Source organism: Mastacembelus armatus, chromosome 21 (assembly GCF_900324485.2).
Source record: "Mastacembelus armatus chromosome 21, fMasArm1.2, whole genome shotgun sequence".
Lineage (NCBI taxonomy): Eukaryota > Metazoa > Chordata > Actinopteri > Synbranchiformes > Mastacembelidae > Mastacembelus > Mastacembelus armatus.
The window spans coordinates 7,066,056-7,088,548 of NC_046653.1; the positions used below are offsets into that span (position 1 = coordinate 7,066,056).

Genomic DNA, 22,493 nt, shown 5'->3' on the forward strand with positions numbered 1-22,493 from the left:
TGCTTATTTTCCAGCTACAGCATATGGATTTGCTAATTTATTCATTGGCACAATGTAACCGACCATGGAAGCTGAATACCAAATCCTTTATTGTTCTTTCTTTTCTTCTCTTGTCTATCTTTGAGCTTAACATTGGCACCAGTTATAGTAAAAACCGTTTTCTGATTATTTTGTTAACTGCAGTGTGTTTGACTTTATTCCAGTCCATTTACGGTCTTGGTTTCTTTAACATAAAACACCTACATATGATGACATATGAGCTTACTTTGGGGACAGAGTAGGCTTTACAAACCTTCAGCTTCATAGATGCAAACTAAATCTCTGCTTATTCGTCCTGGCACAGGCAGTGACCTGGGTGGAATGTGTATTAATGAGGCCTTTGAGGGACTCTAGCTTTACATACTGTGGCGAGAGCTTTAAAGGCAGAATGTGGGAAAAACATGATGGAAATGAAAGAATGAGAGTGACAAAGATTTATGGTCACTGGAGTGATCTATTGGGCGCTGTCGGATGCTTTATGTCAGGGCTGGCCATAAATGCTCATTCCTCAAATATCTGCTTCCTCACCACAACTTGGTTTGTATAATGTCACAGCTTCTCTTGGTTGGTCTGACAGAAGCATATTTATAATCACAATGTTTTTTTTTTAAAGAAGCTTCAGCAATGCATTGGAAAATGTTCAAACTGAGATTAGATGGTAACATGTTATCATTCCTGTATCCAGCTTTAAGGCTTTCCCTCTCCATTAACTTGTATTTTCCATCTGCTGAGCATCTCATGCAGTCCTAAGTGCTAGTAGACCAAAATCATTCATTTCAACATCATTCTTCTAATTTATCATGTAACCAAACTCACAGATCAGATGCATTATCTCAAAAAATGTCTCTGCAGATTGACTGTTTCAGGCATTTCCTATGTCCAGAGACAGGTATGTATGTCAGCCCATCTTTTAAACTGTGTATAAGAAACTGAAGGTGTTTTTTTCTCTTGTTCTGTGACTGATTTGACTAATAAAGCCTTTCTACTGTCTTTCAGGGTAAAGTGGCCGCAGAGGTTTTTGAGAGGTTTCAGGAGTATCACTGACCTGGGCAGTGTTGCTGGAAGCAATTAGGTACAGTAAGCCCGATAGCACATGTTATATTGATTCACTGAGCTGCATATCCAACAGTAAGCATTTGCACTGAAATAGTACACACTGAGTGTATGCTGATAATGGAGCTTATGATTTTTGCACATATTTGATGTAAACCTGTCTGTAATATCTCCGCAGCTTCAGTGAAGCATCTACAACTCATTGGTACTTTTCCACAACTTTAAAAGGCCGTACTGATAATTTTGTAATAATATATTCCCAACTTCATCTAAGAGCTAACCATTTTACATTTTAAAAATCCTTTTTTTGCATCTCATATATGTAAATGTAGTTTGCATACCTTCCATACAACTTCTACTGTTGGAATTAGATTGAATGGTGAGCAAATTCTAAGTCTGCAGATCTAAATGCAGACTTCAAATCAATCTGCACAAAAACTACATTATCATGCAACATCAACAAAAAGTTCCACACACTGATGTTCAGAGTGGTGGACTGCACACGTCTGCAAAGTGATTGTCATTTTGTTCAAAAATAAATGGAAAACAATTACTGCATGAAATGAAGATTACAATTTCAGAAAATTTATGACGAATTAAAACTTTGCCATTTTCATGATTTGTAGTTAAGGAGACATGCAAGGACATTGCTGTGGTACAGGGTTTCCACAAAAGAAAAGGAGATGTGAAATAGATTTAGATTAGATTTTATGTAGCATGAAATAAACAGGACTTCAGATATTTCAAATATCTTTCCTTTTTGTTAAGGCAAGTATGACATGTTTGTGGTTTTCATGGTCTGTACAGACCTTTTTCATAGAAGACATGTCACAGCAGGAGAAGCTCAGGAATGAAAGAAATGAATTCTCTTTGCCTGCTTCAGTCTTGGAGTTGTGATGTTCATGCTGGCTCACTGTCACAGCCATGGCTTACTAGGACATTGTAATAGAACAGAGGTAATGCTTTAAGTAACATGCTTTTGCTACTATGACAATTCAAAATGTTTGCTGTGTATAAAGATATGGATATTTTTTCAAGATTAAAAGCCCTGTTGTATTAGGATTCTGGGACCAATTCATTTTCTGATTCTTTTTTTTCCTTTGATGTTTCCTCCTGGGCAGCACAGTGGATTGGTGGTTAGCACTGTTGCCTCACAGCAGGGAAGGTTCCTGGTTTGAAACCCAGCAGGGGCCTTTCTGTGTGGAGTTTGCATGTTCTCCCCATGCTTGTGTGTTAGGGTTTTGTAGAGGTTTGTGGTTGAGCTCAGATAAGGAGGCTTGACAGGAGGACTGAGATTTATAGTGTTTATTAAACACAAATGAGTCACTGAAATAGAGGTACCTGGGAACTTGGCAACAATACAGACAACAAACATGAAACTTCTTTCAAACAAACACATCTGAATGTCTTAACTTAAATAGTCAAGGCAGCACAAACTTGAAACCTGGCTTTTAGCAAACTATGGGAAATCTGTTAACAGGTGCCTATAGCAGACTCGAGGTCATACAATTAGAAAAACCAAAGAAGTCTATGAACAGGTAACATTAGCAGGCCTTGGTTCATACAGCTGGCAAAAACTAAGGGAAGTCCATGAATGAACAGATAATTAACAGACAAAAGTAAATTCCATAAAAAACTCAGGTTTGAATCCCATAGACAGTAGTATTTTAATTTAAGTTTCCTGGTATACAATTAGCAAACCTTGGGTCAAAATAATAACACCTAAGGGAATTCTATGAACAGGTGACAATAGTAGGCAAATTTGAGTACAAGGAAATCAGTCAGGTTAACAACTTGGTTGAGTCAGGCAAACAATAGTAATCTCATTTAAAGTCCATGGTCAGGTATTCAAGAATCAAGTTTAGGTAATCAGGAATCACATTAGGCATTCAGCATTCAGGTTACCGCTGAAAGTCAGATTAGGTCATTAGAGATCTGATGACCTTCAGAATGAGGTAAGGTCTTCATGGGACAGGTTAGGGCCTCAGGAATCAGGTTATGTCCTCAGGAGACAGGTTAGGTTTCTGTGAGTTTGATTAGATCCTCAGGAATTTGGAAGGACCCTCGTGAATTAGCCCAGGAAGGAAGGAAGGCAGGAATTCCAGAAAACGGGATCCTGATAGCGTGGGTTTTCCCCAGGTGCTCCGGTTTCCTCCCACAGTCCATAAACATGTATGTCAGGTTGATTGGTGACTCTAAATTGCCCATAGGAGTGAGTGTGAGTGTGTGAGGTTGTTTGTCTCTATGTGGCCCTGTGATGGACTGGTGACCTGTCCAGGGTGTATCCCTGCCCCACACCCAAAGAGATCCAGCAGATCCCTGTGACCCTGGTTACGAATGTGTGGGTATAGATGATGGATGGATGAATGTTTCCTCCTGCAGTCCAGAAATCTTACCTAATTTACCATCCCTACTGAATGAGAATGAGGCATCACTGTATTAAATGGTGAGTAATGGTATGGTGACCTGTGTAGGGCATGTCACTTCCCTTTTTACAATTGCATGCTGAGATTTTATGTGGACACTACAACAGTTTGACAGGAGCACAAAGAGTGCCATGAGACATTGTGTAATAGCAATAACTGCTTCAGGGACTTAAGGAATTAGTGGCATTAGGGACTTCACTAACTTGAAAGGGGACATATAAGCATGCAAGATAGTGTCAGCATCTGTGAGAACCTAGGATTTATATAGCAGATGCGAAAGGAGATGAAATAAAGCAAATGAAAGACTATTAAAATATGTAGCAGAAGGGGATTTAGGAACAAACAGGGAAAAGAAGGAAACAGAACAAAGTGTGACTGCAATTAGGAGGAAAAAAGGAAAGTTAAGGTACATGGTGGTCTGAGACAAGGTAATGATTGTATTTAGTCAAAATATGGCTTAATACAGAAAGTAAGAAACGTAGCCATGCACAGTGGCATTGGCACGCAAGCCTTTTTCTGAAAGCTTGTAAAGTACAATGGAAGGATCAGTATACTCTGCAGGGCTCAACGATGCAAGCATTTCACTCACGTATGCAAGTAAAATCAGTGTGTGAATGTGAAAAATAATTTGTGCACACTGCTGCGACTGACTCAGAGCTCCTGGGGTTCTCACTTTGTGAGGATCAGAACCATTTTATCAGTACATAAAGAGACCAATGAGTGAGATTAGTGGATAGGAAAATATGGTTTTAGTATTCATGAAGCAGCTTCTCCTCTCTGTCACTGTGTTGGTGTTTTACTGAGGCTCAGCTTCTCCACATGCACAGAGTGGACAGCAGGCTGAGAGGGATGCCAGCTAAACTGAAACTCCACTTAGTTAACAACACCTATATACACACACACACACACACACACACGCATATATATATATATATATATATATATATATATGAAACATTTAAATAGACAGGGAAAACCAGTGTCTGGCTCTCTTTTGCAGTGGTGCAGATAAGGAACCACTGACAGAATATAATATTTAAATAGATAAAATTCACACATTAGAATAAATTAGAACACAATAAAAAAATCAATTTTTAAAAAAAATCATTCAAATGATCAATTAAAGACAATCAAATGCATTGGTCAAGTAATACAGCATTTAATTGCTCCTCCTGTTGAGTGGTTGTTTGGTTTCTCCAATGTAGACTTCCGAGCATTCTTTGTTATACTGGACGGCACATACTACATTGCTCCTCTTTTGTTTTGGTGTCTGGTCTTTAGAGTGAACCAGACTCTGTCTCAGTGTGTTGGTGGGTTTGAAGTGAACTGATGTTTCCCAAAAACCTGTTTAAGCCTCTCTGAGACACCTGCTACATAGGGAACGACCAGGTTTTTCCTCTGTGGATCTTGAGTCTCAGCCGTGTCTCTTGTTTTTCTGCCTGATGTGGATGTTGCCTTGTTGAAGGCCCACTTAGGGTAGCCACAGGTTTTGTTGGACTGTCTTCAAATGTGTGTGTCCGCCTTCCTCTTGGCCTCTATGGAGGCAGAGATGTTGTTTGCTCTGTGGTGCAAAGTCCTAACAACTCCTAGTTTGTGTTGCAGTGGGTGATGGAAGTCAAATAGCAGGTATTGGTCTGTGTGTGTGGGTTTCCTGTAGACTTCTATCTCTAGGTTACCATCAGACCCGATGACGACCTCACAGTCCCAAAAGACTAGCCTGTTCTCTTTGGTGTCCTCTCTGGTGAATTTGATGTTTGCTGCTACTGCACTGATGTGATCTGTGAAGACTTGAACTTCCTGGGTCTTGACTTTCACCCATCCACCTATCTGAACCAATGGGTTGGTGCCCTCCCTGTGAAGAAGCTTTCTTTTCCACTTCTTCCATGTACAGGTTGACAACAATGGATGACACAGGGGAGCCCATGGTACATCCATGTTTCTGTCTGTTTAATTCACCTCTGTATGAGAAGTATGTGGTGTTTAGACAAAGGTCCAGTAGCAGGCAAATTTGTCTGGGTTGAGGCTGCTCCTGGCAGAGAGGGTGCTGTCCTCTTTTAGTCTTCTCCATATTCCTGTGATAAACCTAAGTGCACTGTGCATCCAAGGGTTTGAGAACTTGTGCAGAGGCATGTGTATAGCAGCATAATCAAGTATGGTTTTAACTGTGTATGCTTGTGACTGTTTGTGCAACAAGTGCTTCTTTAGTAAAAAGCAAGCAGGAGTTATTTATCAAAACACAGGTTAAACAAATATGAACGTTCAGAAAAGTGATAATTCATTTCAGTTTTGCCCGCAGTCTATAAAAACAGAAAGGTGTGGCTCAGAACAAAGAAATTAAAATCGAAAGAATTCAGATGCTTCAAATAGTAACAAAGGAAACAGAGAAGATGAGCAGAGCAGCTGAATCAGGACCACAGCTTCCAGTCTAGTCTTACAGTCTAAGAGGCAGACATAAACGTCTGACTTTATTTATCAGGAAATGTATATTTTTTATTTCTGCTCTAGTTTCCCCTTCAAATTTGAATTGATTTTTTAATTAAAGTTCTCAAGCTAATTAGTTCAGACCTTTACAGTTTTATTAGGAAGGAAGAAAAGAAAGAAAGAAAGAAAAGCCAATAAAAGTAAAGTGTGGCTACTGCTATATTTACTGCTGTACTGTGCTGTCTAAGTCTAATCTTACACTTTCTAGAGGCTACAAACTAGTTAACAGAGAGCAATTTCTATCTATCTATCTATCTATCTATCTATCTATCTATCTATCTATCTATCTATCTATCTATCTATCTGTCTATCTATCTATCTATCTATCTATCTATCTATCTATCTATCTATCTATCTATCTATCTATCTATCTATCTATCTATCTATCTATAGTGGCTGCCTTTCTTACTTTCTATATTAAGCCATATTTTAACAAAATACAGTCTGACAAAAAATAGGACCATTGCCTTGTCTGAGACTAAACCACCATCCTCCTAATTAGTCACACTTTCTTCTGATTCCTTCTTTTCCCTAAATCCCCTTCTGCTACATATTTTAATAGTCTTTCATTTGCCTTATTTCATCTCCTTTTGCTTCTGCTATATAAATCTTAGCGTATCTAGTACTTTCAACTTAAATGGGGTCTTACAATGTTCAGACAGCAACTTTTCACTTTTAACCAGCTTTGATTGTAGCTTTCATTGTTTAAAATAAATTGCAGGACATAGTTGTTTCTAACTAAAGTTAATGCTATGATGAATTTGATGCTGGATTTAGATTGGATAAAATACTAGAAAAGTCCATCCCTATTTTCAAATTGTACAATAAATGAATAGACTGAACATATTGAAAGCCATTTAATACGATAAATAAAATAAATAAGTGTAAAGCCCTATATGCATTTAATAATGTATACTACAGTGACAGCTGAAGAGGCTAAACAGAGCTATAATGAAACACATACGAGAAATGTTTGTTTAAATGCAACCCTAATCCTATATGAGTGAATTAAAAACAATAAGGAACTGAATTTTTCCTCTTTTTTTTTCGCCCTCAAGTAGATCAAGTAGAACTGAGGCATACTTCATACAGAGAGTTTGAGATTGGGGCCAAGGCAGAATGAAAGCCAGTTGAGGTACTACATAGCACAGTGTTACGCATTTTATGTGGTGGGAGCAGTGTATAAATTGAGGCTGATGTGACAGCTGAGGACAGAGGAAAGACAAGAGCTGTGGGAGCTCCCCTCCTTGCGGCAGCCATGATACACTAAGATGTAGGAAGGCACTGACTCAGATACACACTCCCAGACACATACACAGATGCCAAATGTCATTTGAACTCAATTAGAAATCTTGGCCAGGATGCAGCTTTTCCTCAAATGGGCAGCATCTGTCGCAATACTTGACCTTTTCTACTCAGCTGAGCCATTTTTGTCATTTCAGTCTTTTTTAAATGTTTTCTTCTTTTCCTGTTTTCAGTCTTCTGTGAGGGGGATTTGTAAAAAAAATCCAGGACAAGTAACTTGCTAATCACAATACATAGATATTATGCATTTTTTTGTGGTTATACAATAACCTATATATTGTTGAAGATGACCTTTTGGCCTGGTAGATTTACTCAGAGCAGAGATTGAGTGATTGCAATTGTGAACCTCATGTGCTTTATTACTGAATCTCAGAATTAATGTAGATGGAGGAGAGAGTGGTCAAGGAGAAGGTGCATGTAGGGAGGAACAGGTTGACTGGATGTAGACTGGCATCATGAGGAAATACAAGTGATAAGCGTCCCAGTAATCCAGAGATAGTGTTTCTCCAAGTTTCTACACTCCACCTCTTTCAAAATCCTTTGCCGATTTGCCCAGTGTTTTCTTTCAGAAGAAAGTTCCTTGCTACTTTTTCTGGGAAAGTGACCTGCTAGCTCCCAAAGGTGGAAAATGTCTAAACACCCTAGAGGTTTGCTGTGTCCAGAGAATGGGTTTGGCTCAACTATGGGTTTGGCTCTCTCTGGAGGATTTTCCCATTGCAGTGCAGGGGCAGTCTGAACCATTGGCTGATCTCCAGGATGGGTAAGAGTGTCAGATGCCAGTGGTGACAAGCGGTTTGACAGGTCTAGGTTAGGAGGCGGGGCATTGGACCCGCCTGGATTTAGTTTCCAACCACCAGATTACCACTTGAGTCCAGGTTGCTTTGTGATTAGGCATTGAGGAAGCGGAAGACAGGTGGAGGTAAGACGGTCCCAGACAACAGGGCCATGTAGCACTGCATTTAAAGAAGCCACCTGTTTACTTTGTTCACAGGCCACACTGAGGATTTTAGACATGAATAAGACTTTACCCATAATTCTTCTTACAGCCATCTAATATCCTTGTAAAGTAGTGATTGTTTTATTTAAGTGCTGATAGTCATGCAGCAGGTCTATACACTTTGCCATACCATCTCTAAAAGAAGTTATAGCCAACAGTGGGTACTGCTTATAAGTGCAGACACTGCTGCAATCCGGTCAAAGGTCAGACATGTTGAAGACTTGTTTAATTGGGTTTTCTGTTTAAGGTAGCAGGTCTTGGTAACAAGAGTTACCGAAGAGACAGCATTATAACAATATTATAACAACATATACAAACTAGAGTTTTACTGTTTTTACACAAAAGTCTGATATACTTTATTTTAAATTGAATATTAAATGCATCATAGTATTTATGTCATTTAAATGTATCAATTGTTGTTGGTTGTAAGAGCAATTTTGAAAAGCTCTGGCCCCAGATGTCTTTTTGCAGTGAGTGCAAAGATTATAATTGTGCATGCACAAAAGATCTCTGTTTATGTCAAAGGCGTACAGCTTTTGTACTTGACACTGTCTCTGGATGTCCCTCTCGCCTCTCTCCACTCCCCCTCACTCACTCTTTTTTCTGTGGCCTCTCATCCAGTATCTAATGAGCTGTTGGAGAGTGACCAAAAGGATGGGCTATAGAACTTCAGCAAGAAATACTGTAAACAAAACTGAAATCAAAACATTTTGTTGACTTGATGCCTATCAAAGGTGATGGAATAAGTTATATGTTGTCTGTGGAGATTGTTGTACTGCAGACTTTAGAGAACACATTATAATCATACACAAGTAGGTGTAGGAGTCTTACCTTATTTAAACCAACACAGAGGATGGAACTGCGGTTGTGTAAAATTTAAATGGGAAGCTCACATGTTTGTATTTGCTTAAATGCAAATGAACTTGCATTTGTATTTGTGTATGAGTCTGTCTGTGTGCATTTATCCTATACTCACTCGACTGTGTCCTCCCAGTTGCACCACTCTTTCTGATCCAGCACTTGCATATCCAGCTTGAATTTGACAAGGCAGAACTCCTCAATGGCGTTTTCATAGTGTGGTCCGCAACCCAGTGCCAATACACACTGAGACGCTGCTGAAAGACGTGGAGTAAAGAGAGAGGGATTAAGCACAAGAAAGAAAAAAGGCAAAAAGAAGAGAAAAGGGGGCGAGGTGACGAAAGGAAAAGTCAGAGTAGGTCCCCTAAGGAACAGATGCCTCACAAAAGTAAATTTCCACTGATATAGTGATAATAATGCTGCGTTGTTACTAGAGAGACTAGACCATACTCTTGTTAAACGTGGTCAAATATTAGTCCCATAAATTAATAAAAATATTAAATTAGACAGTTAAAATCTGCTCAATTAAATAGTTTGACATTTTGGAAAAGCCCATCGGCTTTCTGAACACCTGCTTTGAATATTATACTGCCGTTTGCAGTTGCAGGAGAAGTAGTTGGTTCAATTAGCAGTAATCATATGCTTTCCCAGGTTTACACACAAAAACACCTGCCACAATTTCACCCCATTATCCTGGCTCAATGCTTCAGGGCTTTTTTCTGTAGTGTGTCAGACTTCGTTCAGTCCCCAGTGTGTCTAGTTTTTTCCTCCAGCTCAGGCCTGACACTAATTTTGCTGTAGTCCAGTCATGATCATGGATGTGTTCCATGCCAAACAAAGTTGTGGCCCAATAGATCATAGTAACAACAATTGTATTGACAGGACAACTTGCTGCAAACCAGTTAGGTTATCAACCTCTGCTGACATTATGAATTTCACTGCGTGGACGTTTATGCTTGGAAAAGTTTTCTAGAACCTATAAAAGACAGTTTTTTTTTTGTGTTGCCATCCAAGTGTTGTCATGACTCCCGTCTGGGACTTCCTGCTGGGGACCTTTATTGTATGGAGTTCCTGTTTGCCCTGCAAAGATCCCTGGCAGCTTTATGTTGATTAGCCACAATAGAGTGCACCTGTGTCTAGTTAACCAGGTGTCTTTGGTTATATATACCACCAGCTGTCTTTTGTTCCCCATCAGAGAACTGTTTGTTAATCTCAGTTAATGGTGATGGTTAGTGTTATTTGTATTGGGAAAAATAAAGAGAAGTGTCCTGCGCCTCTTCCTCCTTCAACACACACCCAAAATATAACAAGTGTATTCTGTGGGGTGAACCGGAGTGTAAGGGGCTCTCACTTTAGAGGAGGCTAATTCTGAGATCAGGCCTCTGTGTATCAACAATCCTGTTTCTGATCTCTGCAGGCAGATCCTTTGACCTCATGGCTTGGTTTTTGCTCAGATACAGTATGTATTGCCAGCTGTGAGGCCTTCTACACAGAGGTGTGTGCCTTTCCAAATCAACCAAACCTTTTCCAATCCAATCAATTTCATTTACCACAGGTGGACTCAAATCAAGCTATAGAAACATCTCAGCAAAAGTCAAGAGAAATGGGAGGCACCTGAGCTAATTTTCACATGTTCTTGTCTGTTTTCATTTTGTCATAATGTGGCACTAACTGTAGATCAATGAGGAAAAAGGTGAATTTAAACAATTGTAGTATCAGGCTGCAACATAATAAATTTACTTAAGCCGCTTGCTGATCATCTTCAGTTGTCGTAAGATTCATTGTGTTCTCTCTTTGGTGCACTGTTGCCTCACAGCAAAAAGGTTTGAAACCCATCAGGGGCCTTTCTGTGTGGAGTTTGCATGTTCTCCCTGCGCTTGTGGGGGTTTTCTCCAGGTACTCCAGTTTCCTCCCACAGTCCAAAAACATGTATGTCAGGTTGATTGGTGACTCTAAATTGCCCATAGGAGTGAGTGTGAGTGTGTGAGGTTGTTTGTCTCTATGTGGCCCTGTGATGGACTGGTGACCTGTCCAGGGTGGACCCCTGCCTTTCACCCAAAGAGAGCTGGGATAGGCTCCAGCAGATCCCTGTGATCCTGGTTAAGGAATAAGCGGGTATAGATGATGGATGGATGGATGTTTTTGATTCTGATTACAAGCATTCAGTGCAACACAATGATGAGGCGAGCAAATGTGAAAACATTAAAAAAATAACCCAAACCCCTGGTGCCCTCAGGGCCTGTAGGATATCTGTTCATATAAATATTTCATGTCAGTGGGCTAACTGAGCCATGCCAATGATTGCTCAATTGCATGAAAGCAGAATTGTTTGCATTTGTAATGCACTCCAGTCAAAGTATCAGTTCTTCATCAGAACAAGAGAGTAGTGGAAGATAGTTTTTTCCTTTAAATGGTTTTCATTAAAAACACACAGTTGACATTTTGAAAAACTGACATACATGTTTGTAGAACAGCAATCTGCAGGGTAAACAAAGACAGCACTGTCTTTCCTAATTCACTATTTTCTTACCAAATGCAGAGTAATGTTGCCACATCCCATTCAGTTTAATTTCATTTTGCCAGCTGTCACTTTTATTTGAAAAAAGGCCTTGCTGCCAATAGGCAGCTGAGAAGGCAACAGTATCATAGCCAAAAGGTTTCCATTAGGCTGTCTTCAACTAAAGCAAAGTGGGTCAGTAAGTGTAGCAGCAGAAAACGTCTGCAGCTCCTGGTTGTGTGAAAACTGCACATTTATCTATTAGGTGACTAGTGGGAAAACACATTTGTCTTGCCACCTAAAACATCTGTCACCATGCTTTTCATCCCATCAGTAGACAAAAGGTCACTGAAATATCTCAAACAGTCTGTGACTAAATGTTTTTTTGAACTCAGCATGAGTCATCTTGTCCCCTTTTAAACATGTATTGCTCCTTCTCAAATCAATTTTATGTTCAGACTCTCTTCACACTCACAGTGAGACAGTGCATGATGAATCTGGAGGAAAGGTCACGATTGACTGAAGATTTTCCCATTTCCTCCGAAAAACATAAATCGATTTGTAGCTGAAACTAAAAATAGTGAGAGAGGCCACTTCTCAGTCTGAAAATGTCTCAGGGTGCTAAAGTTCACTCTGCGAGTCTGGCACACTGTCTGTGTTGAGCCCCACTGCCTTCTCATCCATCAAACTCATGGAAGAGCTCGTGGTCAGAGGTAGCAATGCCTGCTACCACTATCCATGTCACAACACCTTTTCAAACATACATTTATTAAAACTGTCTGCTCAGTTTGTCAGGATCCTTTTCTCTGGACTTCCTGTTTTATTTTGTTTTGAAGGATCCTGACAGGAACTGGGTTTTGGTCATTTCAGTTTCTTTACGGTTGTCCTAATTAATTGATTGCTTTCACCTGTGCCTTGTTTTGTCCCCTGTCTTTATATACCTTGGTTGTTCTTTGTTTTAGTTGCTGGGTTGTCTGCTATTAACTGTGATGAATGTTTTGCATACTGCCAAGACAGTGTTTAGAACTTCTGTTAGACTTGTTTTGTTTATGGACTGCCTTTTGTTCCTCGGGATTTAAGTTAAGTATTTGTCTCCTTTGGTCTATTTCCTGGTTCCTTCTCCTGTCTCCTCTTTATGTGTGTTCTGCCTCCAGCCATGTTTCTTGTCCTTGTGTTTCATGCCCCGACCCCCGTCTCTCATGTTCTAATGTTTGTGTGATCTGGTGCGTCTCCCTAATGTGTGTGTGTGTGTGACCCAGATCCCTTCAAGCCTTGATTCCCTGCTCATGTCCTTGTCCCCTGTGGTCTAGACCTTCATGCCCCGTTCCTTGTCTCTCATGTGCAAGTGTTTGTGTGATCTGGTGCGTCTCCCTAATTTGTGTGTGTGTGACCCAGATTCCCTCAAGCCTTGACTCCCTACTCATGTCCTCGTTTCTTGTGGTCTAGATCCTTCATGCTCCCTCCCTTGTCTTTCATGTTCTAATGTCGGTGTTTGTTGATCTGGTGCGTCTCCCAAATAGGTGTGTGTGACCCGGATCCCTCCGACCCTGTCTCCTTGTGTCCTGGTTCTTGGTTCATGTTTTCATGTATACCCCGTGCCCTGAGTCCTGATGTCCTGTCTGCATTTCATGTCCTCGTGCCTCCCTGCCTAGACCTGTTCTCTCCTAATCTGTAGTTTTGGTTCTTGTTTTCCCTTATCTTGTAAAATAAAGCCTTGTGTTTGAACTGTAGTACCAGTGTGGGCGCGTCTTTTGGTCCAAAATTTATATTAGTTTCTCGAGTCCTGACACAGTTGAACTTTTGGAACTGCTCTTCACTACGCCTTTTCTTTTTTGTCCAATAATTTTCATTTGTTTACTTATTCTTTTTGGACGTTTGTCCTTGTTGGGAACATCTTGTGTGAGAGCACTGAGACACTGACCTTTGACTTTGCACATGCCTTGTGTCTTACTCTGTGGGGTGTGTGTCAGACTGCTCTGGTCCTTGTGTACATGCCAACTTTGCTTCAGGGGGATGTGTGTGCTTTGTGTGTCCATATGTTGTGTATGTGTGTGTCTGAGATGGAATTGGTATATTTATAGGATGTTTTTCTCTTGTTATCATCTTCATCACGTCAGAAGAGACTAAACTCAAAGAAACTAATAGAAGACCTTTGCAGCAAGCCCATGGCTTGAGGCATTTTGAGATAACATTACATTTTTTCTACTGTTTCCAAGTTTATGCTGAGAAAAAAAATGGCAGAACATACTGTAGATAGATGAAACAAATAGTTTGCATTTACAATCTGCGTGTATAGGTGATTGTGTGTGCATGTGACTGCTGACTGTTCTGACTTACCCTTTATTCCTTCACCACCTTGTCTTTTTGAATAGGCCCATGTATGCAACACATTTTAAAGTCTAGTTTGAAAGTGTTGATCTGCTTCAGTTCCGTCATACTGCCAGCAGTTACTTGTAATCATATGTGGAACTTTCCCAAGCAACTCTCTGAGGTTACACATGTCTAAAACTCATATTGACATACTCTGAAATGATCAGAAACAAGCTCAAGATGTTAAAATCTCAACTTTACAGGGAATGTGTATGAAATGAAAGCAAATATGGTAAGATGAAACACCAGTGAAATGTTCGTGTAGTACACGTGTATTTAAAGTGACAGGTGCGGATTTTAAGCAGGCATACAGCAGATGACAAGGCTCAAGTCAGATGAAGTGAAGGTGTAAATATAAATGAGATGTATCACACGTCAGTGTGAGTTTCCATTTGGTGGAATTAGACTCAAACTTTCTCTTGTGTTTCAGAACACAAATGCAAATGCCATCCTGTGAAGGTTTCTTTAACATTTGCATTGAATTGAATTTTTTTTCTCATGCAAACTGAAACTGATGGGATAGTTTCATGTGCAGCTCTGTGTTTTTCAGACACCTTAAGTCACCAAGTGTGTACTTAAAATTGGAAACAGCAAAAAATACCAGACCACTATTATCAAAATTGAAGGAAAAAAAAAAAAAAAGAGTCAAAGAGTCAGCAAAGACGACTTCTAGATTTTTTAAAAATTTTTTTTCCAGCCATTCTGATCAAAATATGCAAACACGGCTGACAATACTTGCTTTTATCCCAATCTCCCCACAAATGTTTAGGTAGGACCAGATTTTAGGTGTAATATTTAATTGCAGTGGAAATTACAAACAAAATAGAAACAAACTAGAAACCAACAGCAGTGATGAATAAGCATCAATAAAACTGTTTATGGTGTTTACTTATTTATTTAGACCAATAAATAAACAAATCAGATTCTTTCATTATTTCTTTGCCATTCTGTTAAGTCAGAAGATATTTTACTGATGAATTTCTAACACGTTTATGGACCTCACCCAACAGTAATACACACAGCAGCAGGGGTTGGCAGAGTAAACAAACCTCAAATGCAAATTTCAGTGTTCTGCTTGATGAAGTAGATTGGGGTTGTTTTGAAAAAGTTTCAGCTGTGGCCTCAGCAGCACACATTTTGGGCCTCTGTGACTGAAAGCAAGCACATCAAGACTAAGGAATTACAGAGGAAGACATTCTTTCCCCTCTTGCCCAGTCCTGAATTATTTTCTGTATTGTCTCCATCACATTTGTCATTGACAACGGTGTCACGTTCACCCAAGTCCCTGTCCCATCTTGAATAATTATTTTTTCTGCCAATGTTTGCAGACTTTCTATCCAAATAAGTTATGATGCAGGTCTAATAAGACAGTTTACCATGTTCTGTAATTATTCTGAGGCTTCCACATTGGACCCCAACCCACCTGTGATCCCGTTACAGTTTTCCCATCCCAATATCACTGGTCACATCATATGAACTAGGCATAACCCTTGTACATGCTCTATGCAGTTATGATAACAAGGAGTCCAACATTGCAACAGACAACAGACATTTTAAACAGTGCATTAGCTTAGAACAACATATTTTTAAAGAGAAGACAGGTGAATGGAGACAATGTTTTATTTTTTTCTCATCAGCCTTTCTAGCTTGACTTTCATTATGTAGTAAATCAGGTAATGCCAAATATCACTTTATACCCTTAAGGAATAAACAAATGAAACCCTTATTTTTAAAGGCACTGTCAAACTATACAGTTTTAAATATTTGCAGATGTTACATTTCTGAACCTCAATTTTCCTTTGGGGACTAATAAAGTCCTTAGATTCATATTTTCCTTTGTCTGTTATAAAAAATAGAATAGAGAAATTTCAACATATGCTAATTTTTCAACCATATGGTGAAGATTTGAAGATGATGTTTGTTGTGGTAATTGGTTGTGATTATTTGGAGACTTTTGCTTCTTATGGATTTATCTGTATCTGGAGAGTGTGCAAACTGGTGAGCATTGGTCCTAGCTGTACTGTATATCATATTTAATGTGGATTCCAGGAATAAAAAAAAGTTCTAGAGACCTCCGCTGATTACAGTAGTTGTGCTAAATGCTGGCAATATATTACTATTTATTATTCTATTATTCTATTAGAGATGCTAAGACACTACTACATTTGCTTAGTATTTGTGCTACAGTGGCTACCCCAATCTGGCTACACTGTTGGCTTGTTTAATGGAGTACCCTGCTCTTTGAACTCCTATGACATTGTCAGACTAGAGGTGGACTTTAATAAGATGGATATACTATCAATGCAGCAGAACCAGAAAAACTGTGTTTTTATTCCACAGTCCTTCATTAGACCAATTCAGACAGTTCAGTAACACATATTGGTGTGTTAGGTCACTGGTAACTAATGTAGGCTTGAGACTCTAGCTTTCAAGCTGAGATGAGCTACAGTGGTTTGGTAAACTCGTGAACTTTATAGGTCATTACCCCCAGATTTTTTTTTCTCTTTCATTTTCAAATTTGAACACAGAACTGATACTGTCAGTGACATTAGTTACTTGAGGCAATTTGTCTCTCTTTGAATGGCTCCCTCTGGGGCCACAGAAAACAAATGTCTTTTTTTATCACAAACAATATGTAGTTGCAGTCCCCAAGTAATGTACACCCAGAGTTTGATGTGTAAAATCCAACAACCTGTGTCAGTCTAAATTATGGATATGATACAAATGAAAGCCACCACAATAAAAGATCCATAATAAAACTCAAACTAAACAAAAGCAGTAAGTGCTCCAAACATCTACTAAACTCTCATAAATAATAAACTATCCCTGTCAGTGGTCTGCTGCAGCTGTTCTTACATCAGATTCACTGAGGACAGATGAGCCTGTGTCAGTGGTGGCAGGCTGCTGACTCATGAATAATACAGACTCTTCAAAGTGTTTCAACCTATGACACCTCCCAGTTTCAAAGTGACAAACACATGACAGAGGCAGACAGATGGTTTCTCTCAAAGGCCCAAAGTGGCTAAGCAGCCAGATCTGTTGTTCACTAATTCATTGGCAACTCGCTGCTGCTGTTCTGTCGCCTTTTCTCTCACTGGCATCATTTTCTCACCAAAGATTCAATGGGAAGGAAATCATATTTGACTTTTGATTTATTTTTGACCACCACTACCATATCATCCAATGTAAAACCAAGACTCCCACTTCCTTGACTTTAAACACGTCATGAATCATTCAGTTCATGGAGCAGTACATGAGAACAAGGAAAAAACAGATCTGTCTCCTCCCACCTCTCTGACAGCTCAATTTAGAGTCTGTACAAATATGGTAAGTTTTATGCATATTTTAAAAACCCACACATCTCAGTCCTTCCTGTACAAACTTCATTTCAATTTGATGTTCACACCAACATTCACAGCATGAATTGGAGAGTTGGAATTTCAGGGTTAAACATTTCTTAGTTGATTTTAATAGATAGAAAGTCTGACACATTCAGAGTTAAGGTTGAAGATTTTTGACAGAGCTGATCACACCAGTTTGAACACAGAACTGATGTGCCTGAATGAATCAACCCCCCTCAGTCATAAAAATTGTCATGTTCCTTGAAGCACAGGTCGAGGTGGAAGAGTAGCTGCAATCTTCCACTCAAACTTATTAAACTTTCATCCTCAGAACAGTTATGACTCATTTGAGAGCCTCACTCTTAGTCTCTCACATCCAAACTGGAAAACACAAAAACCAGTTCTACTTGTCATTGTGTACCGTCCACCTGTCCCTTACTCAGAGTTTTTAACTGAATTTCCAGACTTCCTGTCTGATTTAGTGCTTAGTTCAGATAAAGTCATTATAGTGGGAGATTTTAACATTCATGTAGATGTTTATTAATAATAGTCTCAGCACTGCATTTAATTCTATATTAGATTCAATTGGTTTCACTCAAAATGTTAATAAACCCACCCACTGTTTTAATCACACCCTTGATCTTGTTCTGACATATGGCATCGAAATGGAACATTTAATAGTTTTTCCCCAAAATCCTCTTTTGTCAGATCATTCTTTAATGACTTTTGAATTTAAGATAATGGATCATGCAGCGTTTGGAAGAAAATTCCACTACAGCAGATGTTTATCTGACAATGCTGTTAATAACTTTAAGAAAATGATTCCATCTTTATTTCCATCTATGCCATGTGCCAACACAGTGGAGGGCAGCTGCCTCAATCCCACTCCCTATCAAATTGATCATGTTGTTGACAGTGCTGTAGCCTCACTGCGTGAAACGCTTGATACTGTGGCCCCTCTGAAAAAGAAGTTAGTGAATCAGAGGAGATTAGCCCCATGGTATAATTTACATATTCGTACCTTAAAGCAGGCATCACAAAGGCTGGAAAGGAAGTGGCGTTCCACAAATTTAGAGGAATTTTTTCTAGCCTGGAAAAACAGTCTATTAACATATTAAAAAGCTCTCCATAAAGCCAGAACTGCATACTATTCATCACTAATAGAGGAAAATAAGAACAATCCCAGGTTTCTTTTCAGCACTGTAAAATTCAGCAGATGCTTCCTATACCTGCCATAAATGAATCTTCTACTACAGTAGCTCTTGAATCATCTGTAAGACCTCAGTTATGTTTAGACTGCTTCTCTCCCATAGAGCTCTCTGAATTCACATCAGTAGTTGCTTCATCTAAATCATCAACATCTCTCTTAGATCCCATTCCGACTAGACTGCTTAAAGACACCCTGCCATTAGTTAGCTCATCTTTATTAGACTTGTTAAATTTATCTCTAGTATCAGGCTACGTACCACAGGCCTTTAAGACTGCAGTAATCAAACCCAGTAGTAGCAGTAATCAAAAAGCCTAGTCTTGATCAGGAGTCTTGGCTAATGATAGACCAATATCCAACCTACCATTTATTTTGAAAATTCTTGAAAAAGCTGTTGCTAAGTAGCTATCAGACCACTTACACAGGAATGAACTATTTGAAGATTTTCAATCAGGATTTAGAGCACATCATAGTACAGAAACAGCACTGTTGAAAGTTACGATCTTCTCTTAGCCTTAGATAATGGACTTGTTTCTGTACTTGTCCTCCTAGTCCTTAATACTTCATTTGACACTATTGACCACATTGTTATTACAGAGATTGGAGAATGTGACTGGTATCAGCATTAAAATGGTTCCAATCCTATTTATTGGACAGATTCCAGTTTGTTCATGTCCATGATGAACCTTCCACATGCACAAAAGTTAGTTATGGAGTTCCACAAGGCTCTGTGCTAGGACCGATTCTGTTCACCCTGTACATGCTTCCTTTAGGCGCTGTTATTAGGAAGCACTCTATTAATTACCACTGCTATGCAGATGACACTCAACTGTATCTATCTATGAAACCTGTTAACACAAACCAGTTAACCAGACTTCAAGCGTGCCTAACTGACATAAAGGCCTGGATGACCAGTAACTTTCTACTTTTAAATTCAGAGAAAACAGAGGTTGTTGTATTTGGGCCTAACAACCTCAGAAATAGCTTTTCTAAAATTATAGCTACTTTAGATGGCATTGCCCTGGCCTCCAGCACTACTGTAAAAAACCTTGGAGTTATTTTTGACCAAGACATGTCCTTTAATTCACACATAAAACAAATCTCTTGACCTGCCTTCTTTCACCTGCGCAACATTGCCAAAATTAAGGCTCTCAAGGCTAGATTACTGTAACTCATTGCTATCTGCATGTCCCAGTAACTCCATAAAAAGCCTCCAGTTAATCTAGAATGCTACAGAGGCAGAGCCTTTATCTATCAAGCTCCTCTCCTGTGGAACCAGGTCCCAGTCTGGTTTCAGGAGGCAGACACTCTCTGTACTTTTAAGGCTAGACTTAAAACCTTCCTCTTTGACAAAGCCTATAGTTAGGGCTGGCTTCAGGCAACCCTGAACCATCCCTTAGTTATGCTGCTATAGGCCTAGACTGCCCGAGGACCATCTGTGCACTGAGCTCCCCTACCCTAACCCTCCCTTCCCTTCTCCTCTCTTCCTGTCCTCCCCCCTCACATGTATATTCCACCACTGAATGTCACTAACCTTGTGCTCTCTCTCTCCCCTAGTTTGTTCTCTGTCCCTCTCTGTACCTTCTGCAGGTGTCCCTGGTCCTGGAGCTGTATATTGCTGATGTGCAGTTACTGGCCCCACCAACCTGCAGTGTCTATTTGTTGTTTATTGTTGCTGTTCTGTTCTCTCTCCTCTATCCACTCACCCCAACCGGTCGAGGCAGATGGCCGCCCAAACTGAGCCTGGTTCTGCTGGAGGTTTTTTCTTCCATTAAAGGGAGTTTTTCCTCTCCACTGTCGCCAAGTGCTGCTCATAAGGGATTTGTTGGGTGTTTTTGTTTTTGTAAAGTGCCTTTAGATGATTTGTATTGTGATTTGGCGCTATACAAATAAAATTGAATTGAACTGAATTGAACCAGTTTGACCAGTGAATTTAAAAGGAAGTGTTATTGAGCACCCTTAGTATAAATGTACAAAGCTATCTCATGTTTCTGTTCCTTGTGTTATTATGCTAAACTCTAACATATTTCAAAAGTTTCTAGTCCTTCAGAATATGTTATGACACTAAGATCTTTGTTTTTGAAATGTTTTTGGACTTGAACATGACAAAGGCTTAAAGAAAATCCATTTGAAGGTACACTTCTATGATGTTGCAAGCAGCATAGGTTACATTGCTTGTTGTGTGAAAACAGTCCAAAGTAAAATTTCCAGGCGGTCCAAACTGCCAAATGGCCACTAATTTTGAAAAGCACCTTGAATGGGGATGCTTGTCAAGAGATCATGTCTTTGCTCAGCCACACCACAAAGAGAGACCTTTCAACATCATCAGTACCTTGTTCATGATCTGGTACTGCTAATATCCTCTCCACCTTCCTGAGATTGCTGAATACAAAAGGATTGGGAATTGTGGCACACTGTCTCCCTTTTCTCATTCAAACTTAAAGTATTACATTTGAAGCTTTCAGTTAATTAATTCTTGACATTTGTCCTCAGTCTACGGCCAAGAAATGGGATCCCTTTTGTTACTGATACGTCTCCCGCCACAACAACCAGGAGGACTGAAGTCTTTAAAAGTCTGTGCATTTGGTGCAGCTGAAAGACCTGAAATCTTTCATAAGGTAATGTCATTATAATATCATGTCATCATGTCAACTTAGCTACATGTGTAAATGAGGGTTGCTTAGAAATGGATGAAATTGAAATCAAGTCTTCATAGACATTCCCACTTTTCATGAGCTGTGAGTCCGTTTGCATAATCAATTCTATGTTTTTTTCTGTGGCAGCACATTATGCTTGTATTCAATTTTGTTTGTTCTTATCTCAAGCCTAGTCATGCTGCAGTTTTAAGGAGCATGTCAGCAACCATCAGCCTTAGCATCCATTCCTCCTTGCTGTTGAACATCAGAACAGCAAGACTGAGAGCTTCTACATTGCCTTTTAAGCATGTCATCATATGCCAGGCCTTCGGAGCATGTGATGAACTTTCAAAGGCACATTTTGTGCATAATTTGTCTTTTGATAGTGTAGTTGTCAACTTTTACAAATATAAAATATTCTTTATGGAAATTATTCTGTCTATTGGAGTGTAGTTTTACACTGTATGGAGTGAAACTAACATTACTTAAGTAGTAAACTCTTAACCCTTGTATTGTCTTCAAATTTACTACACACTTTTTGTCCTTCTACGTCAAATTGACCTATTCTGTTTTGAGCATGAGGTATAAAATGATCACCAATTTCTTAGTTTCATCTTTTTAGTGAACTTGTTTCTAACATAATAACATATATTTTACACTTTTTTTAATGTAGTATGATAGACCCCATTTAAATAAAATTAAATAAAATTCTGTCTCATTTTTGAATAAAAAAATCAGAAATTCTGAATTATTTTCACTATGGTTATGATCAGAGGCACACAAGTAGATAGAATATCACAAAGTGGTATATGTCAAAGTTTAGTCAAGATGGTTTTGAAACCATTTAAAATTTTTAAATGTCCTGCTTGTTTTCCAGCTTCTGTTCCAGCTGATTGGCAGAACACACCTGACCCAGGTAATCAGCATTGGTAAGGCAGGGATAGCTGGAAAACAAGCAGGGCTGTGGCCCTCAGTTCCCACCTCTGGTATACTATATAACCCATTGCACCACTTAATGTGGCCGGGTCAAATTGACCCAGGAAAACCACAGGTGCTATAAATTTTAATAAAACATACATAATTCAACAATAGTCAGAATTGATTTTACTTGCAAAGAGCATAGTAGGGAACCATCCATGTCATTTTTAGTCAATTATATGGAAGAAAACCAAAGTTATGACATATTAACTTTTGAAAACGGGTCAAACTGACCCGAAGGCAACAGGGGGGTTAACTGTGTTATTTCTCCAAAGCCCTTGCACTGTTACTTTAACAGTTTTGTA

The 22,493-nt window shown here is 39.3% G+C and overlaps 1 protein-coding gene across 3 annotated transcripts in view; it reads right to left on the bottom strand.

Annotated features, from left to right (window-relative positions):
- The window catches only part of ramp1 (receptor activity modifying protein 1), a 73,816-nt gene that overhangs the window by 12,514 nt on the left and 38,809 nt on the right, over positions 1-22,493 (bottom strand). For all 3 annotated transcript variants that reach the window (XM_026294508.1, XM_026294509.1, XM_026294507.1), the window contains exon 3: positions 9,278-9,416. In XM_026294508.1, the coding sequence (XP_026150293.1) occupies positions 9,278-9,416 (139 nt within the window). The remainder of the gene's footprint in view (positions 1-9,277; positions 9,417-22,493) is intronic.